The following is a 14,618-nucleotide window of genomic DNA, read 5'->3' on the forward strand; positions in this document are numbered from 1 at the left end:
ATTCACCTCACTCTGACTTATCTCATCTTATGGGTTTCAGCTTCAACTCACTTTCTCAGAGCAAACTTCCCTAACCTCCCAGAGTAAAGTTTTCTAGATACATGCTTTCATTGTACCTTGTAATTTTCTTTGTAGCATTTATCATAAGCAGTTATTTACTTGACATTTATTTCCCTTGCTAGATGTAAACTTCATGAGGATTTTTGTCTTGTTCAGTGATTATTTCCCACATTACTTCCTGGGTCATAGCAAATATTCATACGTTTGTTTGTTGACTAGTTGAATGAATGAAAGAAAAGTCATAGTAAGAATATAAAACATGATAAGAACAAATCCTTTACAGTGAGAACAGATCTTCTTTTTATTCATATATTGAGATAAACTGCAAAGACTGAAAGACAAAAATTCATCATAAATCATTCAGCAGAACATTCATTAAAAATCAAATGCATTTTCTTTAATGGAGTTCTCACAGAAAATTTCATTTTATGTAAGTCTGATACAACATTAAATATTTTACAAATCAGACATTTTGTTTTTAAATCTAACTGTATAATCTTGAATGCACTATAGACAAATAAAATAAGATCTTTACCAATTTCACTTCATTTAACTTATACAAGGCTTCCATTCCATTAAAATTTCATCACACCTTGAAAATTACCTGCAGCTTTTAAAAAACACATGATCTAAACTTTATATGGAAAGAAGTCTTATGTAGCAATCCAAAAACTGAAGAAAAAAAAAAAAAAAAAAAAACGGTAAGAAGCATTTCTTAATACAAATAAATTACAAAAATACCATTTATGTGTGAGTTTCTTTCTTTTCACTGATACAGTCATCCATCCAGAGTGCAAAACAATTCATTTTAAAGTCAATGCTTAAAATACTCCAATGTCACTGAAAAATCTATATTTTAGTGGTACAATTAAATGGCAAGTCGAATATCAGATTAGAATGTCCCAACTCCTGTACTGAAGTGAATGAGACATTCACATTCATGCCAGATGTCATCTGTTATGCATTACCAGACAGTTTGGCAATCAATAATCCCAATTTTTAATGAAAACTTATTAAAACATTGCAAGAAACACTTCTTACCCCTACATATTTCCAGACTGCTGTAGAAAATACAATTATATTTGAAGTATGGGCCTTATAGTAGGAATCTCTGTTAAAATATGAAAAAGATCAACAAAAAGAACCCACACCAATGAAATTCTATGGACTGATTTTCAAAGTTAGAAATAAGAAAATCCACTGCTAATGGAAGCCCTGCACTGTGCAAATATAGTGTGGTATATATTAAACAATCACACATTTGAGGTATTAGCTGGAAAATATATATGTCTTTATCTATATATATACACCTATACATGGACACATCCACAGAATATTCACAAATCTATTGGCCCCCAAACCAGCAGATAATAAAATTAAATGAAAAGAAATGACATACCAACAGGAAAGTTACACACAAGGAATTTACAAAAGATGTGGTTACATAATCCTTAATATAAGGAATATGTTCTGAACTAGTGTTTTGAGGGAAAATGTTTCCATTTATATGAAACTGTCTATTTAATAGTAATAAAACCAAAAAGGAAGCCTGAATTCAAGGACTGTATTGCCTGCCAGATTATTAAAGGGCTGTACAAGAGTTCTTGAAGATGCTCATTCTATGCACTTTTTCTTTAAAAATTAAATGAAAAAACCAAACAAACCAAAAACCTTTGAAGTTATTATGAGACTATATAGAGAATTTTATGAACTTCAAGCAGTAGTCCAATGTGGCCAAGAGAAAAGGTCTTTCAGCTATTTAGTACAGATTAAAATTAAGATCTATTGTTCATTTTCAGAAGGTTTTCTGTTAAAAAAGATTATAAATGCCCTTTCAGTTGGTTCACTCAGTACGAAGACAAGAGTATAGTCTTCAACAACAGTAATATATTACAACAGTATAGTAATACTGAACACAAGCTATGGGTAAGCTAAGTAAGTACACAAATTCTCCTTTTGAATCTTTTGGTCTTTTGACATAATTCTTACTTAACTAAAAAGACGACTTATTGGTCCTCAGGCCAACATCATGGAATATTTCACTGCCTTCACACAGGTGGGAGATTTTTTTTTTAATGAAATCTGTTGAATGCATTATTAAGTAATATTAACATGTCACATCTGTTAAATAACACCAGCATTTAAAAATATTACAGACCAACAAAGGGAAGTCAAGAGGTTAATCATTTCTCTCAGTATCTATTTTACATACTAATGTAACTAAAGATGCAACAGGAAGAACACTTAAGCATGAAAGTGCAATTAAAATAAAGGGCTGGAATTCTCTCTTCCTGTTCTTAACAATAAAAGCTGAGGTGACATACAAGCAGAGAGGCCTAATGCACAGGCACACATGTACCTTAAAGATTCACTTTTCTCTACCAAATCTTTGTAGATCATAAATGAGAATGGAATGATTATGAAAGAAATACTTATCTAACCATTCAAATGCAGTCTGTTCCCAAAACATAGTTTCACTTATTATTTCTCATTGTTGAGAATTAAATTCTCAGATTTGCTCACAATAAATCCCAAAACTTACAAAGGACTAGCACTTATTGGGAAACAAAAAAATCAGAGGAGGAGCAGAAAAGGTACTATTTACTCTCCCCTAAAATCCTGCAAGAACACTGATGTTTGTGTGTGTTTAAGAGGGATAAAAATGTAAAGCATTAATAAATATAACTGCTTCCAAACTTCTAAAATACCAGTCAGAGAAGCTAGTAAAGCAATATTCAAAGACTGACAGCATTCATGCAATGATTAAAATGAAGAGGACAAGTTATCACATTACTGGAGAGCTCAGGTAGCTAAAAATATGATGGCAAAACATTGGGATTTTTGTTAGAAGAGCAGAAAAAGAATCTTACATTTCAAGATAGCTGACACTGAAAATCAACTATCCTTCGATTACAGAAACAAACAAACATAGATTAGGTCATTTTAGTTCGTAGAATTAACCCAAAATTCTAAGACACTTACTTGGACCGTTACATCATGACATATGTGACATTAAGGACTTACTCTTTACTTGCATACTTTACATGTAGCTTAAATTGTCAGGCACTCGATCAGTCCTTTACCAAAGTCATTTGAACATTTTATCAAACACATTTTATGAAATTTAATGTAATGCAACTGAAATATAATACTGTCCAAAAGTCATGTATGACTTCATAATATATAACTTCACTTAACATGATAACTTCACCTGTTCCTTTAAAATCAGGATTAAGGGAAAAACAATCAGTCAACAAGAGTTCAATTCACATAAACATCAATCACAATACTGTAAATTTCCCATTAAAGCCAGAAAATTAATGGATGGAATTTTTTCATTTAAATTTTTCTAAGTTCTTTGGTGCATATAAACTTTCAGTTAGTTAGAATGATATTATTTTATCTTTTTAGAAACTCATTCTATAGGCTGAAGAAAACATTTTAGATTATATTTTCTTTTAGGCACGGTAATTTAAGGTTACATTTCCAAAGAAAGTTGGTTAAGCTGTCCAGTTTTTCTAGGACAGTATCTTGCTTAGTTAAACGACTAATTCAATCAAGGCATTTCTATTGATAAGAGAACACTTAAAGAAGAATGGTCTTTTCAGAAGCTCTATTCAACAGATGCTATATAAATTATACTCAGGAAAAAAACTTTAAATAAAAGAGCACCACACTCTAACTAGCATTCTCCCACACACAAAAAAACCAAAGATGTGTTTATGTTCTGTTAAATGAGTATGAAAGCAAAATCATAAGACTAGGAATCAAATAGCTTAATATCCAATATATAGGCATCAAAAACTTCAATTTCCAGCTGATTTTTCTAATTTACATTTTTGGATGTAACTGTAAGGAGCTTATTCCTATAGGATTAATTGAATTACTAATGGTGAATAAATTTGAGCTCAAATTTTTGTAAAGATAACCTGCTATAAATCACTATTCTACCTGCTGCTATATTTCTGCTCACTGTTGCGTATGGCCAAACAGATCATGCTCTGATCAAGTAAGTGTGCTGTAATCTACGTATATGTTTAAGAGTTGGCAATCAGGTTAAAAGGCACAAGCTTCATTTTAGTAGTAATTTTTCTTATTACTTAGACAATAGTAAAAACCCATTTACTATGGATCCTGCTTAAATGATCACTAAGGAGAAACTGCAGATTTCCAGGGGGCAAGGGGTAAAACAGGTAGGTCCTTTTCTTCATAAAGTTTAACAGCCTTCAAAGATGTACATATGAACATTTGGGGGCCTTTTAGTTATTGGAATTGCAAATGACGTAACTGCAATTTACTGTTGAAGACCCTTTTTGGTTAATATTTATGTAGCCATTTCCTCATATTTTCTTTAAAATCTATCAGTATAGCATTTCATGTCTATGCATGGCTTAGCAATTCATAAAACTAAATAAATAGCAAACTGATACTTTACACCAGTTCATTTATCTCAATATATACTTTAGAATATAATGGCAATATTAAAAATACCAATTTTCTCTAAGCTGATAATGCTACAAGATTTTACACAAGTTAAACAGCTTTTGTTTTTTTCTTCTTTTTGATAAAAGTTTCATTGTAAACTCCACACATTTGACATCTGACAAGAAAAATGTAATTTTGTCATAAAACATTTATTCCATCAATTTAAACTAAGTGTCTCATGGAGTTAAACCCAAAAGAATTTAAATAAAAAGGCAATAAACTGTATATACACAAAATGATCATTCCATAAATATTTACATGACAAGGGAAAAAAATGGAGGATCTAAAAACCAGAAATTGCTACAGGTAAGATAATCCTTTCTCAAGACATTTTTAGTTAGGAATCATATAAGCTTTTAAAGTAAAAATAATTACAGAAGCATAACTAAAATAATAATTTTAATTTTCAGTTTCTTACTATTTAAAGGAGCCAGTAGACCATAAACAGTCCAAGATTTCAGGATCAACTATTCAGTTTAGTTTTCAATATCAAATCTTTTTCTTTAGCTCTCATGATGAAACTAAACTTACAGAAAAAATAGAAAGTACTCTAAAAGGTATAAATAAAATTCCCATTCATCCTCCTTTATAAATACTGGTCAGTCGCTCCAACTCTTTACAGTTGTCCATGCTTAAGGCTTCTGCCTTCCTTCGGAGTCGTTCATCATGGTAAACTTTTGCTGCATACTGCATATCTGTTTCTGTTAACAAACAAAAATATTTTGCTAGGTAAATAATTTAGATCAACTAGTTGTTTAAACTCATGATGCTTCATAGAAGCCCTTCAATATATTTCTATTAATTGTTTTTTATTTTAAAATTTATTTGGCTAGGCCAGGTCTTAGTTGCAGCACACAGGATCTTCAACCTTCACTGTAGCATGTAGAATCTTTAATTTTGGCATGTGAACTCTTAGTTGCTGCATGTAGGATCGAACTGGAGACCCCTGCATTAGGACCTCAGAGTCCCAGCCACTGGACCACCAGGTAAGTCTCTTATTATCTGGTTTTTGTTTGTTTGTTTGTTTGTTTTTTTAAAGAAACCCAAGTACTAGACCTAAAAGCCATGTGGAGTCCTACCATGTAAAATAAATACAAGTTGCTCTAGAAAAGAAATAAGGATAGTATCGTATCAACCCTTTCCCTCCTCCACTCCTGTCCCCAAAGGTTTAAAAACAACTGCCCTAAAGCATCCTCTTGATCTCTTTCCCCAAAGATATCATATGCTATTCAATACTGTCAGTGGTTGTTTTTGCTGTGACCTTTATTGAAGTTCCAGATTAATTAATTATGCTGAGATCTGAGAAGAAAAATTTACAATCTTGTTCTGAGTTTATTTGAATTAATGCAGGGGCCCAGGTTCGATCCTTTCATGCCACAGCTAAAGATCCAAGTGCTACAACTAAGATCTGGCACAGCCAAATAAACCAATAATTTTTAAAAACCATATATACTAAATTTATTGAAGGAACACAAAAAAGAAAAAAACCTTGCTATACAATCAGAGTAGTGGTATTTAGCAAATAAGTACTTTTGAGCCTTCCTTCAATATGTAGGTAACATTAGTAAAGAAATATAGACTAGAAATCAAACATTCTTCAGGGAACATATTCCTTGTCATTTTCCTGGTGGTCTCAGCTATTTTACTATTAACACTTCTAAAGGGTGGGAGCAGTTTAGATAAGATGTAACCAAAAACAGTGACTAAATTAGAAGACATCAATCAGGACCATAGTCAAAATAAACTCATAGATAAGAGTGTAATCTATTTGTAAAAATCTTCAGAAACAGAAATGATCAGTTAGGTTAGGATTTAACCAATCAATAGAAATCATTCCACTGCTTTTATAAGTGAGGCACTTGTAAAATCCATCTGCAGATGATTCTTTTCAAGTGAGGTAGATAAACCAAAGTTCACAGAGCTAGTAAATGGCAGAGTCTAGATGCCAATTCAAATCTTTACATCCTAGCCTAATATTCTTTCCATTACCTCAAATTACTGCTTGTATTTTATAAAACACCCATTTTACCAATCTAGACCTCTGACAGTATTAGAAGTGACTTCAAAACAGAAAAATGCTAGCAAAAGAGTATCCAAGCCTTTAACCTATAGATATTAATTTTATTTTAAAAATTTCAAATATATACAAGTTAAAGAGTACCACAATAAACACTCTAAAGCCCTTTACCTTGACTGACTAATTTTTCACATTCTGTCAAATCTGCTTTAGCATTCTACACTAAAGGCTGCCATTACTGTTGTGGTGGCAATTATTTGGAAGAACTTTTTGAGAGTAAGTTACAGGCATCATGACCTTTCATTCCTAATACTTCAGCAAGTTTCTCCTAAGAACAAGGGCATTCTCTTATATAACCACATTACAATTTTCAAATCCATAAATTTAACAATGACATAATACTATTAGACATAATACTATTATCTAATACATAGTCCATATTCAAATTTCACCAATTGTCCCAATGATGTCCTTTATAACTGTTTCCTCTCACCCAGGATTCAATTTAGGATCACATACTATATTCAGTTGTCATGTCTCTTTGTCTTTAAGAGCTTTGTCTTGTTTCATTGATATTTTTTAACACAAGCAAGTTGTTTTACAAATGACTTAAAACAGATTTACCAAAAAAAAAACCAAAAACAGATTTAGCTAAAACTTCTGATAGTAACTTTAAAAGACACATGTAAATGTGTACAGTATAGCTATAGACAATGTGATATAGTGGACAGAAGATGGACTGAAGGGTCCATGAAACCAATTGATAGCAATCTTGTTGAACTGTTGAGAGATTAAATTATGCCAAGAAAAACGACATGGCTCATGCTAGGGAAGGAGTAAAACAAAATGATAATAAATAATAATATAGAATACATATGGGTACAAGGCATTATGCTAAGTGTTAACAAATATTATCTGTTCTGGTCCATATTTTAATGATGAGATAACTGAGATTTAGAGAGGTTAAGTAACTTGGCCTAGGTAACTGTGTTGCTGAAGCCAGGATCTCACAAGGGATTCCCAGAGTCAACACTTTAAACATAACATTACACTTTCATCCATAAATGTGAGTATCTTTCCTCCTTTCTATTTTTGCAGTCACTTCCCTATTATTTAAGGTAATAGAATATAAGCATGCAAAACTCAAAAATCACCCGTTTTTAGCTGGGGACTAGAACTTGTATTTGAAAGTGATATATCTAATGTGCTCATCATTCTTTTAGCACAAAATACGTAGGCCTTTCATTCATTCATTCATTCATTCATTCATGTGTGTGTGAGTATTAGTTGCTCAGCTGTGTCTGACTCTTTGCAACCCTATGGACTGTAGCTCACCAGGCTCCTCTGTCCATGGAATTCTCTGGGCAAGAATACTGGAGTGGGTTGCCATTCCCTTCTTCAGGGGATCATTCTAACCCAGAGAGTGAACCTGGGTCTCCCACATTGCAGGGAGATTCTTTACCATCCGAGACACCAGAGCCCTGTCATTCATTCATACGAATCCATTACTCATTCATTCAATAATTGTGTGTGGTACTACAGATAAAAAAATTAAGTAAAATAAAATTAAATAAATAAAATTTGATAAATACTTCTCTTAAGACATTTGGCTAATGCACAGTTTCTCAACCTCAACAATACTGGCATTTAGGGCCAGATAATTTTTGTTGTGGAGGCTGTCCTGTGCACTGCAGAATGTTTCAGCAGCATCCCTGGCCTTAACCCATTTAGATGCTAGAAGCAATTTCTTCTACTCCCACCCCATGCTGATGCACATTGTTTCCATACATTATCAAATGTCCACTGGGAGGTGGGAGCAAATCATTCCCAGTTGAAAACCACTAGTCTAAGGTAACCTTCTCCACATTGGAAACATACTGATTCACAGACTCAGAAACCACGGAGGTTTCTACTCTATCAGTATATAGATGAAGAAACCAAGGCTAGAGAGAAGAACTCTTTGAGAAGTATATAAAGGTAATGTTTTATCAAATTTTCCCCAGTAGATAAGAGATAATGTTAACTGCTACCATTTTCTGAGTATTTACTACATGTGAAACACTTCAGCTATTCCCTGATTTAATTTTCATAACAAACCCATAAAGTTAGGTATTAATGAGAAGACTATAGAGCACACTACCTAGATTCTGAAAGGAAATAGGTTTTGAATCACAGATTACCTTAATGACCTTGGCAAGTTATTAATTAATCTCGCTTTGGCACAGTTTCCTCATATGCAAATTGGGTATAATAACCTCACAGTGTTGTTGTAGATTTATTTCTCTTCCCACTCATCATTATCATCCATCTTATACATGAGGTTAGAATATTTGGTACTAATCGCTCAGCTAAAAATTTCAGAGCTAGGATTCAATTTCAGTCTATTTAATCCCAAAGTCTATACTATATAATCTATGTTATGACTTGGAACAGCAAGAAAAATAAAAAACTATAATAAACAGTTCACAAGGAACATCTCAGCATATTCTTATGGTCAATCTTTTTATAGATACAACTACTTAAATTAAGGAAGCTGAGGCTGGATGATGCTAAACAATTAGGTGTTCACAAGAACTTCTCTACATACAAAATAAGTAAAGGAAAATGAATTGTCAACAAAACTCATTGTACACTAACACTGCTACCTGTTGAAGCTAAATTAATGAGTTTCAAAGTTAATTCTGAAACAGGATGCATATTAAAACTGATGATACATTGTTTATGCCAGGACTTTCTTTCTTAGTGGTCATAAAATAATGATGCATATTACAACCATCAACATCTTAAATACAATGAAATTTGACACTATCTACTTATTCCACCTATAGTTACTAAGAACAACAATAACACAAATACCATTGTCTTTGCCATGTGCCAAATATTGTTATAAGGCTGCAAGTACATTAGAACACATTGTCTCACTTAAGTACCGGGCTCCGGGTAGGTGCCAGGCAATTTTAGAACACCTCTTGAGTAAGGAAATCTTCAGTAATCAATTCCAAGAGTCTGAATAAGTTTTTAAATGTTAAACATTTAAAATGTAAACTTACTTTGTTGTCTTTCTTTCCAGCAATTATTTCGAATATTAGTCACATAATCTTCTTCCACACTCTTTTCTACTTTTTGTAGTAACATTCCTTTATATTCATTTTTAAAGTCCTTATTGACATAATAAACGACACCCAAGTTTTCTGTCTGCATTTTAATTGTTTGTCCTGATCCACTGTAAAAGAAATGTTTGATCATTATTTTTTAATTAAAAGTGTACATTTTGATCTGCTTCTACAAACCAAGCTAACAAAAACAATTAAAAATAATTTAAAAATTACTATTGGTAATCAAGTAGTTATATAATTTCAAATTGCCTAAAGCTACTTTTTAATGTCATAAAAAAGTAATCATATTTTAATACATTATGTTCTTATAAGTTCTCTCAATTTTTAGTTAGCAAAAATCTTATTTGGAAGAAATAAATTATTTGTAGACCAATCATTGTAATACTATAAAAGAACTAGTAATATGGTTTTACAAGGTTTCCTTTATCTTCATTGTATTATACTAAAGTTTTTTAGAATGTATACTGCATTAAATTTGCTTTGTCCTGATCGCTTATAGAGTATAATATATTGTGGAAAAATACATAAAGTAATATTTGCTTTTATTTAATCAATATTTTATAAACAGAAGAGTAACATCATTTCCACTTTAATGACACACATCTATATAGCATCAATCACAATTCTACTTTTGTCTTTAAAGTATTTTTGTCTTCTGAAGGTTTTTGTCTTTGATGTCAACCCATTACCTATTATATAAAATTGCTATCAGGTTTGAATATAGCACTTCTGTCCTTATCCACAATAGAACAGAAATGTAAACTAACATAATACAAACTTACTGCTTAGGTAAATTCTTTAAAATTAAAGATTTTTAAATGGTACACATGAAGTAACAGAAGATTTGTCACTTAAAAGTTTAAAAGTGCACAGGGCCCTTTAAAGTTATCCAAGTAAAAAACAATTTTGGGGGGGGGGGTAGAACTTCACTTAGCTACTTACGATCTGGGATATAAGGAATAAGGAGGATTAGAGACCATCAACTGGCTTAATAATGAAACGAGGATCAATACGATAATAGGCATCAGCTGGATAAACACAGAAAAACCTCCCTGTAAAAAATCATCAAAAAATAACAAATTGCAATATAACTGTAGTTGTCAATAATCCAACAGTTGTCAAATATTTTTAGAGGCAAAAATGACATTTGAGATCATCTGATTCAGTGCTTCCAAATCTGCCTGATCAAACCAACTTCCTGAGATGATTCTTAAAAATACAACTTTTTAGGTGCTTCACCTAGAGATCCTGACACTGATCTGGAAAACACTAATATATCCTGTTCATGGGGTTCTCAAGGCAAGAGTACTGAAGTGGTTTGCCATTCCCTTCTCCAGTGGACCACGTTTTATCAGAACTCTCCACATGACCCGTCCATCTTGGGGGGCTGTACATGGCATGGCTCATAGTTTCATTGAATTAGACAAAGCTGTGGTCCATGTGATCAGTTCAGTTAGTTTTCCATAATTGTGGTTTTCATTTTGTTTTTTCTTCCTTGGAAGAAAAGCTATGACCAACCTAGACAGCATATTAAAATGCAGGGACATTACTTTGCCAACAAAGGTCTGTCTAGTCAAAGCTATGGTTTTTCCAGTAGTCATGTATGTATGTGAGAGTTGGGCTATAAAGAAAGCTGAGTGCCAAAGAACTGATGCTTTTGAACTGTGGTATTGGAGAAGACTCTTGAGAGTCCCTTGGACTGCAAAGAGATCCAACCAGTCAATCCTAAAGGAAATCAACCCTGAGTATTCATTGGAAGGACTGATGCTGAAGCTGAAACTCCAGTACTTTGGCCACCTGACATGAAGAACTAGCTCATTTGAAAAGACCCTGATGCTGGGAAAGATTGAAGGCGGGAGGAGAAGGGGACAATAGAGGATGAGATGGTTGAATGGCATCACTGACTCGATGGACATGAGTTTGACTAAGCTCTGGGAGCTGGTGATGGACAGGGAAGCCTGGCATGCTGTAGTCCATGGTGTCACAGAGTTGGACACAAATGAGTGACTGAACTGATATAATTTTACAGATTGAGTGACTGAACTGAACTGATCTCATTTTACAGATGAGGAAGTTCTCCATCTCCCTCTTTTTTTTTTTTCCATACATAGACTCTATCAATACACAGCAGGTTGCAAAACTATTTTTACCTTGGATTTGAGGGTGGAACGTGGACTCTGATGAAAATGGCAGAGCTGGGACCCAGACCTTTTAATTTCTAGTCTAGAGCTCTTTCCATTTACCTTTCTCCTTCATGTAATTTAACTGCTATACGTAATGAAGTATAACTGCATTAGAACAAGGAAAGTTACTTCTAATTTAAGTTGTTCAGTATTAATCCTAAATTCTTTGACCCAACAATAAGAATTTGCCTTAGGGACATGGACATTTGAGGTTTATCTTCATTCAGACCATAGAATATCAAATGTGAAGGTGTCATATTGCCCAACAGCCTGCCACCCTGACTTCTTCTCCTGGCCCCCAATATCCCTAGGGGATTCTCTGGTCTATACTGAACACCTCTGGCAAAAGAAAATTCATTACTTCCTTTTAAAACAACATGATCTATTTTCAGACAACTCTATCCTTTCCCTGAGCTGAAATTTGCCGTTTTCTGATTTCTAATCATATCATAAACATACATCTCCTCTTTCTTCTTCTCTTTCATGTCCACTATGTCGATGCTGATGTTGATTGCTATAACCAGCTCGTCCATTTGAAAATGAATGTACACTACCTAGAAAATTAAAAGCAAGGTTAAATTAGGGAGAAAAGTTATGATCAGAAAAATTATATTTTCCTTTATATTTTTATTTTTTTAATTACTAAAATAATGCACATATGACTAATGAACTTTTATTGCCCTCCTGTGTATGAAGAGTGGACAAAACCTGGAATGATTCTTCTTTGTTTCCCTTAAAGTAAAGGAGAAACTCTCCCTTGATGAAAACTTGAGTAAGAATTCCTCTCTAATACTGCATACAAACAGGACTTTTGTTGTGGCTGGTTGATTTTACAAACCTGGGATCATTAATCTGAAACTCTGCCTTCTGCATTTATCAATGAAACACAAGTACCTCTAGAAATCAAATGATACTACTTTCATTCATTAAAAAAAAAAACAGCTGCATAATATACTATGGTACAGGTGGACTACAACTTTCCAACATTTTCTTGTTGATGACATTCAAGTTGTTTTCAAAAAAAGGTGACCAATGAGCAATGGCTATCACTGATAAAGTAAACTATGTTAAGACAAGAAAAAAACTGAAGATCAACTATCAGAAAGTCACTATTTCCTAAAAGATTTCTAATTGTTCCTAGCATATTTTTAATCAAAATTATTAGCCTGAATAATTTTTCTATGAGAGGGAATTATATATCCTAATATGTCAAGGTTATATTTTCAGTCATTAATTTGTTTTACATATCCTCTTTCTTTCAAGGATGTTTTACAAAATACCTTATCAATGACCACAATGTGTCTCAATAATATTCAGACAGTGCTACCACGCCAAATTATACTGCTACATTCATAAAGACTCTCCTAATTTTGAATGGGATGTTTAACTCAGCACCTTTTTATTTTTTAAACTGTGGTAAACAAGACTAGAGCTATAATTTTAAACACCTGAGAGAAGCTACTCTTAGAAAAAATTAATTTCCACACAAGCAACTCACAGTAAATGTAAGTAAAACTCAATACTACATATGCTGTCTATTTATTTAGTAATACTTCTACAGTACTTTACTTTGATAGCCTAGTTCAAGTAATTATTTCTATCTTAATGTAATGTAAGTTGTTAAAACCCACTTACTTTATATAGAACCAGATATTCAGATATTTTAATATTTCAATGGAAAGTATCTCCACATGTATTCATAATATATCTATAATGCTATTAATGAATTATCTATGAAGATCTTCAAAGAACCCATGTCAAATAGCCCTCCAAGAGACAGATTACTTCCTATAGTTGTAATAGCATTTAACTAAGACATTGTCACTGGATTTCCTACTTATAGATCCTTTCTTAAGCTTTATGTAAAATACAGAACATCTTTTTAAAATTAAAATATATTCTGGGAAAAAGACAGACTTACAATAAAGTTAATAAGTCTACATTTTTCTCCTATTTTTATGAAGAACTATCACAGGATCATAATACTATAAGAAATGTCAGAGAGAGGCACATAAATCTCTAAACAGCCTAATTGGTGGTGAGGATCTCTAGCTTCATAAAATATAATATTTATAATTAATACTAAAATACCTGAAGGAAATCCTCCACCAAAGAATATATTAAACAAATCTTCTGGAGTTATATCAGCTTCACAACCTCTATGGAAATTAAATCTACCATTGTTCTGCTGATTACATGCTTGTTCTTCATTGCCTGTGAGGTCATACTGCTTTCGTTTTTCTGGATTGCTTAAAACAGCATAAGCATTTCCAATCTCTGAAAAAGTAATGAGAAGTTGATAAGCAAAGTTTTTATGTTAAAAAAGACTGTACCATATAAAAGCTACTTGTCAAACAACAACAAAAAATACTTGAGGCTAATCAGAAAACAAAACAAAAAGTAACAATTTCTTTTAAAGGTATTATATACATTGCTTGTAATTATATGTATTACCTTCCAATACAATTTTTTATACTGTACAGTCTCCCTACTGCCTTGAACATAAAGGAATGCCCATCTTGCTCTCTTGCTATTGTGCTCTATCCCCTAATAGCCTGCTATTATTTCCTGTTTGAGTATCCTAATCTAGTCACTCACTAGTGCCCTTCAAACCAATAATAACAGCAATAGCTACCAACTGCCAGGCTCTGAACCCAAATATCTTATTACATTATCCATTACTATTCCCACTTTACAGATGAAGTTCCCAAGTTTCAAAAAGGTTACAAAACTTGTTCAAGATCAAATTTATTTTAG

At 32.6% G+C, this 14,618-nt stretch overlaps 1 protein-coding gene across 2 annotated transcripts in view; it reads right to left on the reverse strand.

Annotated features, from left to right (window-relative positions):
- Nucleotides 1–336: 336 nt before the first annotated feature.
- Nucleotides 337–14,618, reverse strand: part of DNAJB14 (DnaJ heat shock protein family (Hsp40) member B14) — a 42,261-nt gene continuing 27,979 nt past the window's right edge. For both annotated transcript variants that reach the window (XM_020884240.2, XM_020884239.2), the window contains 5 exons: nt 13,953–14,138; nt 12,321–12,415; nt 10,621–10,730; nt 9,613–9,785; nt 337–5,246 (listed from right to left, as the gene is read on the reverse strand). In XM_020884240.2, the coding sequence (XP_020739899.1) occupies nt 5,122–5,246; nt 9,613–9,785; nt 10,621–10,730; nt 12,321–12,415; nt 13,953–14,138 (689 nt within the window). In that variant the 3' untranslated portion in view covers nt 337–5,121. The remainder of the gene's footprint in view (nt 5,247–9,612; nt 9,786–10,620; nt 10,731–12,320; nt 12,416–13,952; nt 14,139–14,618) is intronic.

The sequence above is a fragment of the Odocoileus virginianus genome, chromosome 21 (genome assembly GCF_023699985.2).
Source record: "Odocoileus virginianus isolate 20LAN1187 ecotype Illinois chromosome 21, Ovbor_1.2, whole genome shotgun sequence".
Taxonomy (NCBI): domain Eukaryota; kingdom Metazoa; phylum Chordata; class Mammalia; order Artiodactyla; family Cervidae; genus Odocoileus; species Odocoileus virginianus.